The sequence below is a fragment of the Dasypus novemcinctus genome, chromosome 1 (genome assembly GCF_030445035.2).
Source record: "Dasypus novemcinctus isolate mDasNov1 chromosome 1, mDasNov1.1.hap2, whole genome shotgun sequence".
Taxonomy (NCBI): Eukaryota; Metazoa; Chordata; class Mammalia; order Cingulata; family Dasypodidae; genus Dasypus; species Dasypus novemcinctus.
Genome location: NC_080673.1, coordinates 193,242,126 through 193,254,923, shown reverse-complemented (window position 1 = coordinate 193,254,923; position 12,798 = coordinate 193,242,126). Strand labels below are relative to the sequence as shown.

At 35.7% G+C, this 12,798-nt stretch overlaps 1 protein-coding gene across 1 annotated transcript in view; it reads right to left on the bottom strand.

Moving 5' to 3' along the window:
• The window catches only part of TAPT1 (transmembrane anterior posterior transformation 1), a 73,206-nt gene that overhangs the window by 30,047 nt on the left and 30,361 nt on the right, over positions 1–12,798 (bottom strand). Inside the window, exons 4-7 of the mRNA XM_058300640.2 lie at positions 6,479–6,641; positions 2,433–2,568; positions 1,052–1,149; positions 808–877 (exon numbers count right to left, since the gene is read on the bottom strand). Coding sequence (XP_058156623.1) covers positions 808–877; positions 1,052–1,149; positions 2,433–2,568; positions 6,479–6,641 — 467 coding nt within the window. The remainder of the gene's footprint in view (positions 1–807; positions 878–1,051; positions 1,150–2,432; positions 2,569–6,478; positions 6,642–12,798) is intronic.

Sequence of the window (12,798 nt, the reverse complement as noted above, 5' to 3'; positions counted from 1 at the left end):
TTAAGAGCATAACAGGTCCTGAGACCAAGAAGTCTGAGAGCTGATTCTATGATGAACTATCTATACTTTTATCTAACATCCATCACTGTTTCCGCCCTTTTGATATGCTCTCACCAATCCAAGGACATTGTTCCTTCAGAAGTCCCTCCCTCTCTTACATCTGCCTCATTTGTGCGAAGGTATCAGCTAAGGCACCATAGCTTTTCCACCATCATTGCAAATGTCAATATAGTGAAAAAGACAAATAGCGCCTTTATGTTCTTATGAAAATAGTCTTGACTTTGCAGAATCCCTGAAAGGGTTCCATTGAGAATGACTATATGATGCTGCTCTGATTTTTCATTAGCATAAGATAATGTCTCCAGAAATAAATTTTGTGTTCTACATTCCTTAGGACAAGAAACTAAGCCATGAGGAATAACTGAAAAAGCTGAGAACTTGGAGGCAACCTGGGATTTAGTCATAATTCTGTATTTCATAGGCGGGGAAGTCAAATTACTTTCTCTGTGTTTCTATTTCCACATCTATAAAATGGAATATCATCATCTTCAGGGAAATTTCTAGATTAATGAAAAGCATTTGGCAAGTACAGTAAGGTGCTATGCAAATGTTCATCACTTTTATTATCTTAAACATTCTGAGATAACAATAACCAAAGATATTAAGGAAGTCTAGTAAAGACAGAGTAAGAGAAAATAACACTAAAGTAAAAAAAAAAGAGTGGCCCATAGGAAATGTGACAGTGTTCCAAAATGAAATGCAAAACAATATTGCATGGAGCTGCAAGTAGAATTGAATTGTACCTACCACTATTTGACATTTGAAAGAGATTATTCTTTTCAAACTTCTTGAAGACACTTCCTTTAATTTCAACAAACTGAAATAGTAAACAAAATTATCATCTTTACAACAGTTTTAAAATGGACATATGAAACTTAACTTTTCCTGGAGAATAATTAACACATAGAACAACAAATTTTATGCCAATCAGAATACTGCCACTAAAGTGCCCGTGTAACCTCCAAAATGTAAAATAATATCTCATACTTACATTATTGGACATCATGATAGTAAGCAATGACTTGTTGTGTGAGTTAAATGCTACATTGAGAGTTGTTGCTTGAACCATTATAAGAATCGCATGTAAAACTATCAATACATGATGTTAAGGCAAAAACTTAAGTCCGTTTTTATATTAACAGATAATATAAAAATCTGGAAAGTTAACAGTGGAAGAAAAAAGATCATTGTTTTCTAAATCATGTATTTTATTATCTTTGTAATTTCCCTATTAGCTATAGTTGATATAAATTTGACATATGAAACAAAACAAAAGTAGAAATTAAACTCTGTGCATCTGTTTAGACCATGAATTCCTTTGGAATAAAGGTTGCCTCATTCTTTCTGTAACTCTAGCACTTGGCAAAGTGTTTGTGATATAGGCCCTCAAAAAGTTTGTCAAATAAATGGAATAAATTATATAAATACTGGAAGGAAACATCTTATGTTTTTTAATGTAACATTTTGTGTGATTTATTTATCTTTTAAAAAAAAAGAATAAAAAAAGATGATGAAAATCTTGGGGAAAAAATAATGGAAGAAAAGATTTAGAAATATATATTCTGAATAAACAGAATTTGCCTTCTAAAAAGGAAAACACAAATAAATTATTCTGGAAGTGATTTCCTTCCTTGGTTATTTAACAGACATGGAATGTAAGAATAAAAAATGCCTGACAGTTACCATTCTTTTTCATATATCATTTCTGAGGACATCTATAAGCTTCACAATTATATTCTTATTACACATGGAAGAGTTGATTTATACAGAATGGTAACTTTTAGTCCATTATATCTGGGCAAGCTTTTACTCTCAAAGAAATCTCCCCACTAAACCTTTAACTTCCTAAGTACAATCATACTCTGGTTTCTCTTCAGGTCGTATAAATCTTTTGCCTTTTACTAAATACAATCAAATTCCTCTCAAGTGTCAACCTTTTGGAAATATTGAGAAAAAAAATGTATGACACATTCCTGTAAATGAGCCCTAAGCTCATATGGAATGTATGCATGTGTAAATAGATACATATAGATATACATAAACATATGTGTGCATATTATATAGTAAAGCATGTACCCTCTAAAAGAAAACCTTTAAACCAGGGCAGAGCGGGGGGGAACCCTCCAAATTCCTCCCCAACCAATTTCATGTTTTATTTCTAGGTGAATTCTAAACATTTTAAGTCCAAGGTTATAACAAAGAATGCAAAGGTTTAAAGACAACATTAAAACGAATTCCAAAATAAACCTGAGAAAGTTGTATGAATCTGTATGTAAATGCAAAGTCTGTATAAATGTCCTTTCACATTAATCTTCAGTGTGTGTGCATGCAGACATTCACCACTGTACTTTCCGGTAAGTTTAAAAGGATACAGACATAGAGAACAGCCATGAAAAAGTGAGGAATCACCCCGATATGGGCTCTTTTTCTTTCTTTAGGCTCTGTTGCTGTCCAGTAGAGAGCATCCAATATATCTTGCCCAAATGATGAAAACAGACGATCAGCTACCTAAAAAAAATTATTAGATGTTTCTTAATAACCCTCTTTAAATATGTTACTAAAATTCTTATCCAACTCAGTGGAGCTCTGATTTTTAAAATCCCCACTAGAAGGTAAGCGCCAAAAGAGGAAGGGATATTTGTTTACTTAGCTACTGAAATTTCTTTATTTTCTGACACATAGTGAGAGCTCAAACATTTGTAGAATTCAAATTAGACTTCATCCAATTACCTGCTTGTAACAAGGATAGTTTTAGATAGTAGTTAATAGTACAAATATGAGAATATTTTCTCATGAACTGTAACAAACATACAATTCTAATACATGCTGGTAATAATATGATGGTTTGTGGGACAAATACACCAAATATGAGCTATGGAATATAGACAGCAGTAATATTTTGACCATGTTTGGTTAACAAATGTATCACAACAACATAAAGTGGTGGTGGTGGGGCCATGATGTATGGGAATCCAGCATGATATGCATGACTGTTCTTTAAAAACTTGAAAAAATATATAAATAAATAAAAGGAAGAGCACATCAAAATTCATAGTACCTCTGGTTTTAGCTTTTTAAATCCAAACTCAAGATTCAAGCTTAAATTCTTTAGGATAAATACATCATTTGATCCACTCAATTCATACCTAATATTTGTAAATGATGGTAGCTGCTATTTGTTTGAGGTTTATTATATGGAATATAATATGTTTATTTACTGCCCCCACCAAAGACTTTTTCAGTTATCAACTCTATGAATATAGCAAAACAGATAAAAAGAGGCATATAAAAAAGGAAACAGGAGGGCATATCACTCAGGATTCCACTGGAACACCATGCACAAAGAGAGGATTTCCAGACCACCAAGACCCTGGTGGCTCCTGTGGACTCTACTGCATCACACTGTTATTTTTCATCATAGTATTCATTTCCTAAAATCTCCTTGCTAAGTATCTATCTTCCCACCAACAGAACATAAGCATCACGAGAATAGGGCCTTTATCTGCTTTGCTCACCTCTGTACCTCCAGGTCTAAGACAGAGCTTAGCATGCAGGAAGTGATGATGAATATTTGCTGAATGAATAATAGCTGACATGGATGGAGTTCTTATCACATACCTGGCACTGAACTAAGCCCTTCCTAAGAACTGTTTCATTTAAGTCTTACAATCACCCTATTCTCTCCATTTTACCAATGAGAAAACAGGTTTAGATGCATACAACAACCCTGTTCAGGATGTCCAGGTAGCAACGGTGGGGTCAAATTTTATCTGAGGCCATTTGTCTCTAGATTAGAGACTGGACTCCTGTTCACCATGCTTAAGCTATACCATCTACTGCAGTCTACTAAGTAAATACGTATTTAGTTTAATACTTTCTATCATTTTGAGCCTACTGTTATATGCCTTTAATGCTACTGTGCCTTTCATTCCCATGAGCTGTTATTTTTCTATTCAGGTTTTCAAATTCTTCTTTGTGCTCCTGCAGTATCTTCTTGAAGTCCTTTATTTCTTTAGCTATATCTTTCAACTCATTAGCTTGATTTTGGAAATATATATGAATCTCGATTAGTTGTCTAAAATCCTGTGTCTCATCTGGGGCTTTGATATATTCCTTTCCTTGGGCCATTTCTTCCATTTTCTTGGTATGGCTTGTAATTTTTTGCTGATGTCTAGGCATCTGATTATGATGGTAAGTTTACTCTGATGCTCAATTTCTTTCTTTTGCAGGGACTTAAGAGGCAGGAGACTGTGTGTTACTGTTTTTTGATTCTTGGTTCAACTTGTTCTGGGTATTTAGGATTATCCCTGTTATTTGCTCAAATCTGGGCCCCTGACCCAGTACTGCACTGCAGACCCACTTCCAATGGGCTTTTAATTTCCTCACATGCACTTCCTTGATGCGCCAGAAGATGGTGCTCGTCAGCAGTTGCCTGGTTCAAAGCCTGTGTTTGCTGCAACAGGACTGGGATCAGTGTGCCAGAGGATCCTGCCTAGAGGCTAGGAGCCTCATAATCCAAACTTTCTCAGAGGCAGTTTTCCAGTCTTTGCTAGCAGTCCCTCTCTTTCCCAAGGTAGGACGTAATTTCACTCCCTTCTGCATCTACAGCAACCAGTCCCAGACAGTAGGAAGGGTGCCTGAGAAGACCTAGCTCTTCAGTTCCTTGCCGGCTCCCAGGGCAAACACTGGTGCAGCCGCTCCAGGCCTGGAAGAGCTTGTGGAGCACAGCAGGCCAAATTTGTAGGTCAGAAGCTGAGTCAGCTTTAGGCTGTGTCCCTCCCTCTCCGGTTTCCTGGGAAAGTGGATCCCTGCAGCCCCCTTGGTCTGCAGCCTCCTTCCTGAGGCCTGAGAATTCAAAATTGTCTACAGGGTGGATGGAGGAGGGCACAGGCAACTGGAGCTGCAGCTTTAACTCAGTTTCCCTGTTGAGATGCTTTTCCTTTGTCCCTCTTTCTCCTAGGCAGTGTCCAGCCTTCCCCTGGTGTCCTAAACTCTAGAATATTTTTTTCCAGGTTGTTTCTTCCTATCTTCTACCTGTTTTTTGGGGAGAGGAGAGAGTCCTCTGTCTTGCTAGTCCACCATCTTCCTGGAAGTCCTAGACCATTTTGTTCAGCAATTCATGGATCCTTTTCCAGGGAGCATGTCCTAATCATCATCAGCCCATTTTGAACAGGGCTTGGTAAGTCAGGAGGCATGCACATTAGGTTTGGGGATGGGGGTCATTTAAGAGGGGCAGTAAAGGACACTGACAGGGCACTACTATGAAAAGCAACGCAAACAGCAGAAGGCAAGAGGGGATAAAGTCCAGGCTTTTGTTTCTGAGAGGAAGGGAGAGTGGGATGGCTACTGGCTTCTGTGCTTCACAAACTTGACTCCACATCCAGGCCCCTGCATCCGACTTGGAGGGACACAGCAAGGTATGGGCAATGAGATGAGAATCAGGAAGAGGGGGTGGGGGTGGTCTTTAAACACATGGGTCAGTCCGTGAATTCAGGTGGACCCACGGCTGCTAGCCTTCCAGGGCTTCTCTGCAGAGATGCAAAGTCCTCATCTAACGTGGCAATGCCGTTTCAGAGCAGAAAGGCCAGTAGCCCCTGCATCAGCCGCGTGTCTACTCACCAGGAAAATTCTTCTCATGGCTAATTTAAAGGACAAGTCGGCCTTACTTGTGTCTCTAGAGTAGTATAGGAAAAGGCAATTTGAATTTCAAAATTTTATTATATAACCTAGGCTAGCTTACTATTTTAAAACTTACTAAGATTCTTCTTAGATAGCAAACAATTTTTTGGAAAGTGAATATGGAATTGCTTAATTTACTTTTTGTATAAATGCAGATTTTCACATGCTGACTGTTTTAAAGTGAGATATATTGTATTAAAGATGTTCAGTAAGTACTTAAAGAAACTGGGAAACGTTATGTTTACTTGGTTTGTAAAAATGTAAAAGCAATTTAAAATGCAAATCAGTTATGGCAAACATAACATCTTCATAATTTTAAACTTCTTGCAAAAAGAACACATGGGTTTCCAATTAATTTGCAAACCAATTTTCAGTATCATTTGACAACTTACATTTCCAAGGGGTTACTGATTCAAAAATGCCTAGGCAGCGCAAATACTTCTTCCACTCTTAAGGAAACGCTGGGCCCTAAGGACCTGCTGGCCTAAGTGTCTTACAGGCACCACCCTGTTAGAAATACAGAAGCACCAGCCCCACCTCCAACCTACGGAATCAGCATCCCATCATAACATGAGCCCCACTGGCTGTGTGCACATTAAAGACCAGAAGCACCATTACTAGAGTGGGTGGGATAGAGTATTTTTGAAGCTCAGGAGCCTCAGGTCTCAGAAGACAAGTGGTCACGCCTGTGCAGGTGTTGTCATGAGACAGCCCATCCAGGGTAAAGGAGTGCCCTCACCTCTAGCATGTTGTAGATGATATAGAGCTTGATCACAGACTGTCCCCTTATCAGATGATACATCATGGAGTAGTCAACATAGTGCATCATGAAATAGCAGATGACCAAAATGATGCCCTTCAAAATGTCACACACCTGGGCAGGCTGAAGCAAACGTCTGTCCCTGAAATATACAAGCAGTGACAAAAATATTGGTTCAACTTTATGTATTTTCAATATAAATAATCTGTACTGGACAAATACTGGCAGACAGAGATAATAACGAGAATTAGGTTGATCTTTTAAAACTTCAAACTAACAAGGAAAGCTATTACTAAATGGCCATTCTGCAGTATGAAATTTTCGGCTTAAGAATAGAATATAAAGCTGTTAAAGCAGAAAGATGATTAGAAATGAATAATCTTAGCAAGCAAATGCAAATAGTTGGTATCTCATCACTGCTCATGATCAGGTGGTAGAGTGATTTAAAGCAATGGATTTCCAGGATTATGACATAAGCCTTTAACTTAATTACAAAGCCACAGGCCTGCTCAACACAATGACAGCATTCTGGGCACAGTGTCCTGCAGTTCGTACTTTTTATTTAACAACATAGCTAATTTTTCCACATCGGTACATTAGGAATTCTTATTTTTAAGGCAGCATAATGTTCCACTATGCAGATACACTATAATTTATTTAACATACCACTGATAGATTATATTTCCAGTCTTCTGCAGTTATGAATTATGATGCAGTGTATATGTTACTTCTCACATATGAAAGAATATCTGTTGGATAAATTTCTAGAATTGGAATTTCATGGCTATATTCCCTTGGAATTTTGATAGAAACTGATCAGTTGCCCTTAGTAGGGGTCAATCAATTTACACTTTCACTAGCAACATATCAGATAGCCCATGCGCATCAATACATTATTAGATTAACTTTCAGATCTCTGCCAAACTCATTGGTAAAAATTACTATCTAGTGTAGTTTTAATGTTAATTTCTTTAATTGGGAGACTGAACTTCTTTCTTATATACTTAAGTCACTTATATTTCTTATGAATTCTCTCCTCTTATCTTTTTCTTACTGGTTTTATAACAGCTTTTATATTACAGAAGTTAGCTCTGTGACAAGAATTGAAAATAGGTTTGTCATAATTAATCTGAGCAGAAAAATCATTCCTTAGTTCTGAAGTTAGATTGTGAAGAGTTATATTTAAATTGTGAAATGAAAAATTTTAACAAGACATAGCAAAACTACATTAGAAAAGAAGAGCTTTATGATCTCTTTCACTGGATATAAAATTCCTGTGACAAGATTACGAAAGATGCTTTCTCTAGTTCTATTATAGGTTGATTCTTCAACATAGAAAATGCTTGGTCCCCCATTTTGGCAGCTTTTGTGTGTTTGTGCAATGAATTAAAAAAGCCCTGAGCATTTGTTCAGGAGCTGTAGAATCTTTTCATTTCTACCAACAGTGATGGTATTCCTAGCAACTTGAAGGGGTGGGCTTATTCTCTAATTTGGCTTCTTGTTCTCTGAATCTCTTTCCTAGCTTTTGTCCACATTAAGATATAGTGCTCTTTTCCTCCAAAGATCTCTGTAGATTTCAATGAAGTCTTCCAAACAGTTACCTGAAATGCTATTTTATAATATAATGATGAGGCAACATCAATTCTGTGAGTAGCTGACATATAATCTCATGTTTGTTTGTTAGAATGGATAATGTACAGTTAGGTGTGAATTTGGCTGATCAATGTAAAGACAAACATGGGATACTGAGAAAGTTCTGAAAAGAGAAATTCTGTGAAGACTATCTATGCCCAGGAGGCGCTATAAGTAAATAACAGACACTGAGCTGAACCAATCAACCTCAATGTGGAGAGTTCAGAATTTATGTAAATCAGACCAATATCTTGAGATGAGCATTATAAAGGGAGCGGAAATTATTTTTAGCAGTTAAAGTTAGGATTTTGGGCAGAATTATATCAACAATAAAGTTTTGCAGTCTGTACTATATTCTCTATCATCCTGACTTCCTCTTCCCAAGTGCCATTCCACTCTCTCCAGGCTCTCTCTAGCCCTCTTCTCCCAACTTTAGCTCTCATTTTCTGAACACCCAGACCAGAGTACAGATCTCTGTCAAATGCCCCACCCCAACCCCATACAAAATAAAATGGAAGAGGCATTCCATTTATCAAGAGTTGAAGCCTGACAACCTAAACATATTTCTAAGTCAAACAATAACAAGAGGAGGCATTTTGAACACCTCCTGTGCTTGCCTTTCTCCCTTGGTCTGCCAGGGGGAAAAAAGTGAGTCAGGAGCATGGTGGCTGTACATGATTCACTTCCTGCGAAGGGTCACCATGGCTTGGTGAATACTGAAAACCACAAATCACCAACAGCTGTGCGCCTTTGTGTTTAAGAACTGTATCATGTCTTAGGAATTTTAAAAAATAGCAGAACTAAAAGTGGGATAGTGTTAACTTGTAGTAATTACCAAAACGATTTTAATAACTAAAGTAGAAAACTATACTTAGACCTTTCCTTAATAGGCTATCATCTACTTGGTTAAGTGATTTCTGTCAAAGCAATTTTATTTAGGAACTAAAGGGCTTTTATTGGTATATATCTAATTGAGTTTCTTTATAAAAAATATTAGCAATGAAGGAACAATATGCTAGTAAATCTATGAAGGAATATTAATATGTAATATAAATCATTTTTAGAAATAAAAACTACCAAACATTCAAAATATATACTGCAAAATAACATATTACACAGTTTGAACTGAGATGACAATAAATTAAAATTTAAAAATCAAGACATCATCACTGATTTAATTTAGTTTTATCTTACCTAGGATTAAACCACATTGTAGAAAGAACAAAAATGTCATAGAAAACACCTTATGCTACAATTCCCGGTTACCATGCGGCAGCACAGTTCTAGGTACAGTACATAATCACTTTAGTTTTCACAATAACCCTACGAGAAAGGCACCATCATCATCCCAATTTTACAGGCGAGGCAAGAAGTAAAAACTGAGAGGCAGAAGATCAGGAAGGAAGAGGAGGTAGGAACAAAAATGAGCAAAAGAAATGGAATAATCCCCAGATAATTAATTTCAAATCGGTGTTGAAATATGTCAATTATTTTATTAGAAAACACAGAATGTATCTTTCTTTCTCTCTCTTTAGCATTTTTAGCTATTTGTGATATAATTGAAAGAATGAAGGAATACAAGCATTAGTGAAATTAAAAATGTAAAATATATAATAGGGATCACATTGTTTAAAGGGAAGTCACTTCATAATTTAAAGTAAATTGGAGTACAGTCGTGAGATCAAGATGTTTTCTATAGTCAGAAAACTGCATTTTTAAAGTCTTAAGTTTGACCTACAGTAGAAAAATACTTAAAAGTTAAACTGCAAGATTAAAGTCTTTCCTTGGGCTTTAAAATAAACTATACCAGAAAAAAATAGTTGGCTTTATAAAACTATCTTCACTATTTGAGGCAGTGACAATTAAAAATTGTTTATATAGGAGGCACTAAGCTCACAGAATGCTGTCACCTTGAGATGCAGCATTTGTTATCAAGTTTAGACCAACACGTGTAATTAAAGATTTTCCTATGTTAGGTGATTTTCCTGTTAGGTGAAATCATGGTCAAATCATGGTGCAATTTAAAAAAAAAGGATAGGGAATCGCATTTTCTTCAGTATGTTCCCATCCCCAAACGATTATGTTTGCCTATGCTGTTTATTTTTGCATTAAAATTAATATTCGTTTGTACTGATCTCAATTTGGCCAAGTGTATAGAAGGAAAAATCAGGGTTTACTCACCACAAGGAGTCCCTGTGCCACCACATTCCATTTCTATAAAGGAAGTGAAAGTGCTCCTCCCTTCGGTCTGATTTACGAGAGAGAAAGAAAGAGAGAAGGTTGTAATGTTGCTACGCTACTTAGTGTCATGGTGAGGAAATGAGGGACAATAAAACCTTTATGAAGGCTTTCTAATATAACAAACATATTGCCATCTACAAGTAAGCCACATAGATAAGCCCAGGTAAGAGGAAGCAACAGACATTACTTGTTTCCCCAGAGAAAGTTACCAAGAGCTTTTCTTACATGTGCAAAAGTGGTGGCATTAGTTACTTAGGCTAAAAGTTAGGCTTCTGTCTAAAAGGAGAAAATAAATATTTATGTTTTTTATATATACATATATATATTTACATGAAATTAGTTTGGAATAGAATTATCTTGAACAAGATATGGTAAACAGAGGAAATTCAATAGGCTAAGAAACTCTCAAGCATTTGAAATGAATCATTCTTCTGGGAGATAAAAGCTTTCCTGTGGCATAAGTTGTCAAAAGAAAAAGTCACTACTGACTCTTAAAAAAAAAAAAAGTCCATGAAGTACCAAATAAGAGCTCTGTCTAAAGTCAGGGTAGAAGATTAGAGAATTTGTTTGCACATACTTTATTTGCTCTAACAGTGAAAGAAAAATACTCTAGAAAATACTTCTTAAACCTACCCAACTCAGTTTTCACTGCCTAAAATGTTCTAGTAAAGTTCTGAAAAATAACTAGTTCTTGGAACCAGATATGTAATTTTTCTCTAAAATCTTCCTCAACTTTTATCTCAAATGTGCCTGAGAACCGAAATCACAAGTTTTATAGGAGAGAGAAGGTTCACAAAAACACCAGGTAAATTAAAAATACTTATATAATTGGTCATTATTCTATAAGTAAAATGGGAAAAATGATGTTTAACACCTCTTTAGTGAAATACAGAGCCATCTACTTTTCTGGAAAAACAAAACACTATCATTCTTTCACGAAACAGATAACTCATATAATGAATCAAAACTTAATTTTGCTTTCCATGTTCTCATTATTTTAAAAAATCATCCTAATTCAAGAATTTCTCAAATGTTTTTTTAACCTTTTTGGGAAAGAAAAGCAATATGTAAATGAATTGTTTTCAAAGAATCTGGAGGTATTTATCTTTCTTAGCCTGCAACAAAGTATTTGTGGCCAAAGATGTTTCAAGATTGTTTATCCATTAGAAACACTTTTCAACTAAGTATTCTTAAAATTACTGAGGACAGATGTTAAACTTTTAAAGGAAGCAGTGCATCCTTTGCAGACAACATACACACCACTACAGAGTTAAGATAATTATGCTGTCAACATCCCAAAATGAACAGGGTCAAAAGGCAAAGTGCACTGCTGGTTGAGCAATCCTGATGGTGACCAAGTTTACATAAGGGACTGCAGAATCAGCCTGGTCCTTCAGTCCTAGTGGAAAGGAGAGTCTGTGTATTTAGTTGTGGGTACTGGCAAAAATAAATAAATAAATCCAACAAAAACATAAAAAAAAAAAAACATGGCAAGTTGCCAAAAGTTTCAGACATAGGTTCTAAAGCAGAAAATCTGGAGGCTGACAGTTTTAAAAACAGCCTCTCACAAATGCTGTGCCATATGTAGCTTCAAGAAAAAGAGAGAACACTAATCTCAAGTATGAAAAGGTGGCAAAAATATTACTCTATGACATTGACAAAAACAGAACTAGAGCCTGCAAAAAGTTATTGTGGAGGTTAAGCATCTTTATTAATTTGACAGATATATGGTTTATTTGTTTGTTTTTCCCTTCTTGGGGCAATTGTTTCCAAGAACTAAAATACTAGCAAGACAGTAACTGTTTCTGAGGCAAGAAGACTGAAATATATAAGAATGGGAAAAGGAAAAGAGAATACAATCAACTTCTTTGTTTTTTATCCCTCTGATTATAAGATATGAAAAAATAGAGTCAGACTGAAGGAAAGAGCACTTTTTGCTTGCTGAAAAAGATGGAACATGATTCAGCAATAGGTGAGACAGAGCAAATAACCTTTAAGGAAAGTAGATAACATTGGAAGAAAAGTTGTACAAAGGCAGAATCTGCCTATTTCTAAATAATTTTTTTGAAAATAAAATGCATATTTATATTCCTGAAATATCTGAAAGGTCTTACTAGGCAATATTAACAATAGTTTACTAACATAATTTTTCACATTATAAAATATTTCAAGTTTGGTGTTTTTAAAAATAATGCTCAAAGAGACGCTGTTTTCTAAATTGCTCAAAGAAAACATAAAACACACACATCTCGTAAAAAAAAATTTAAAACACACATAAATCTGTAAGTAGAGATTATTCAGTTTTAATAAAGCATGTGCTATATTTAACGTCCTAAGACACTAAGCCAATGTTTTCACAGTCTGTATGATCTGGCCTACACTTGCAGAGTATTTAAAATTACTGAAGTTCTGCTGTATAATTTTAA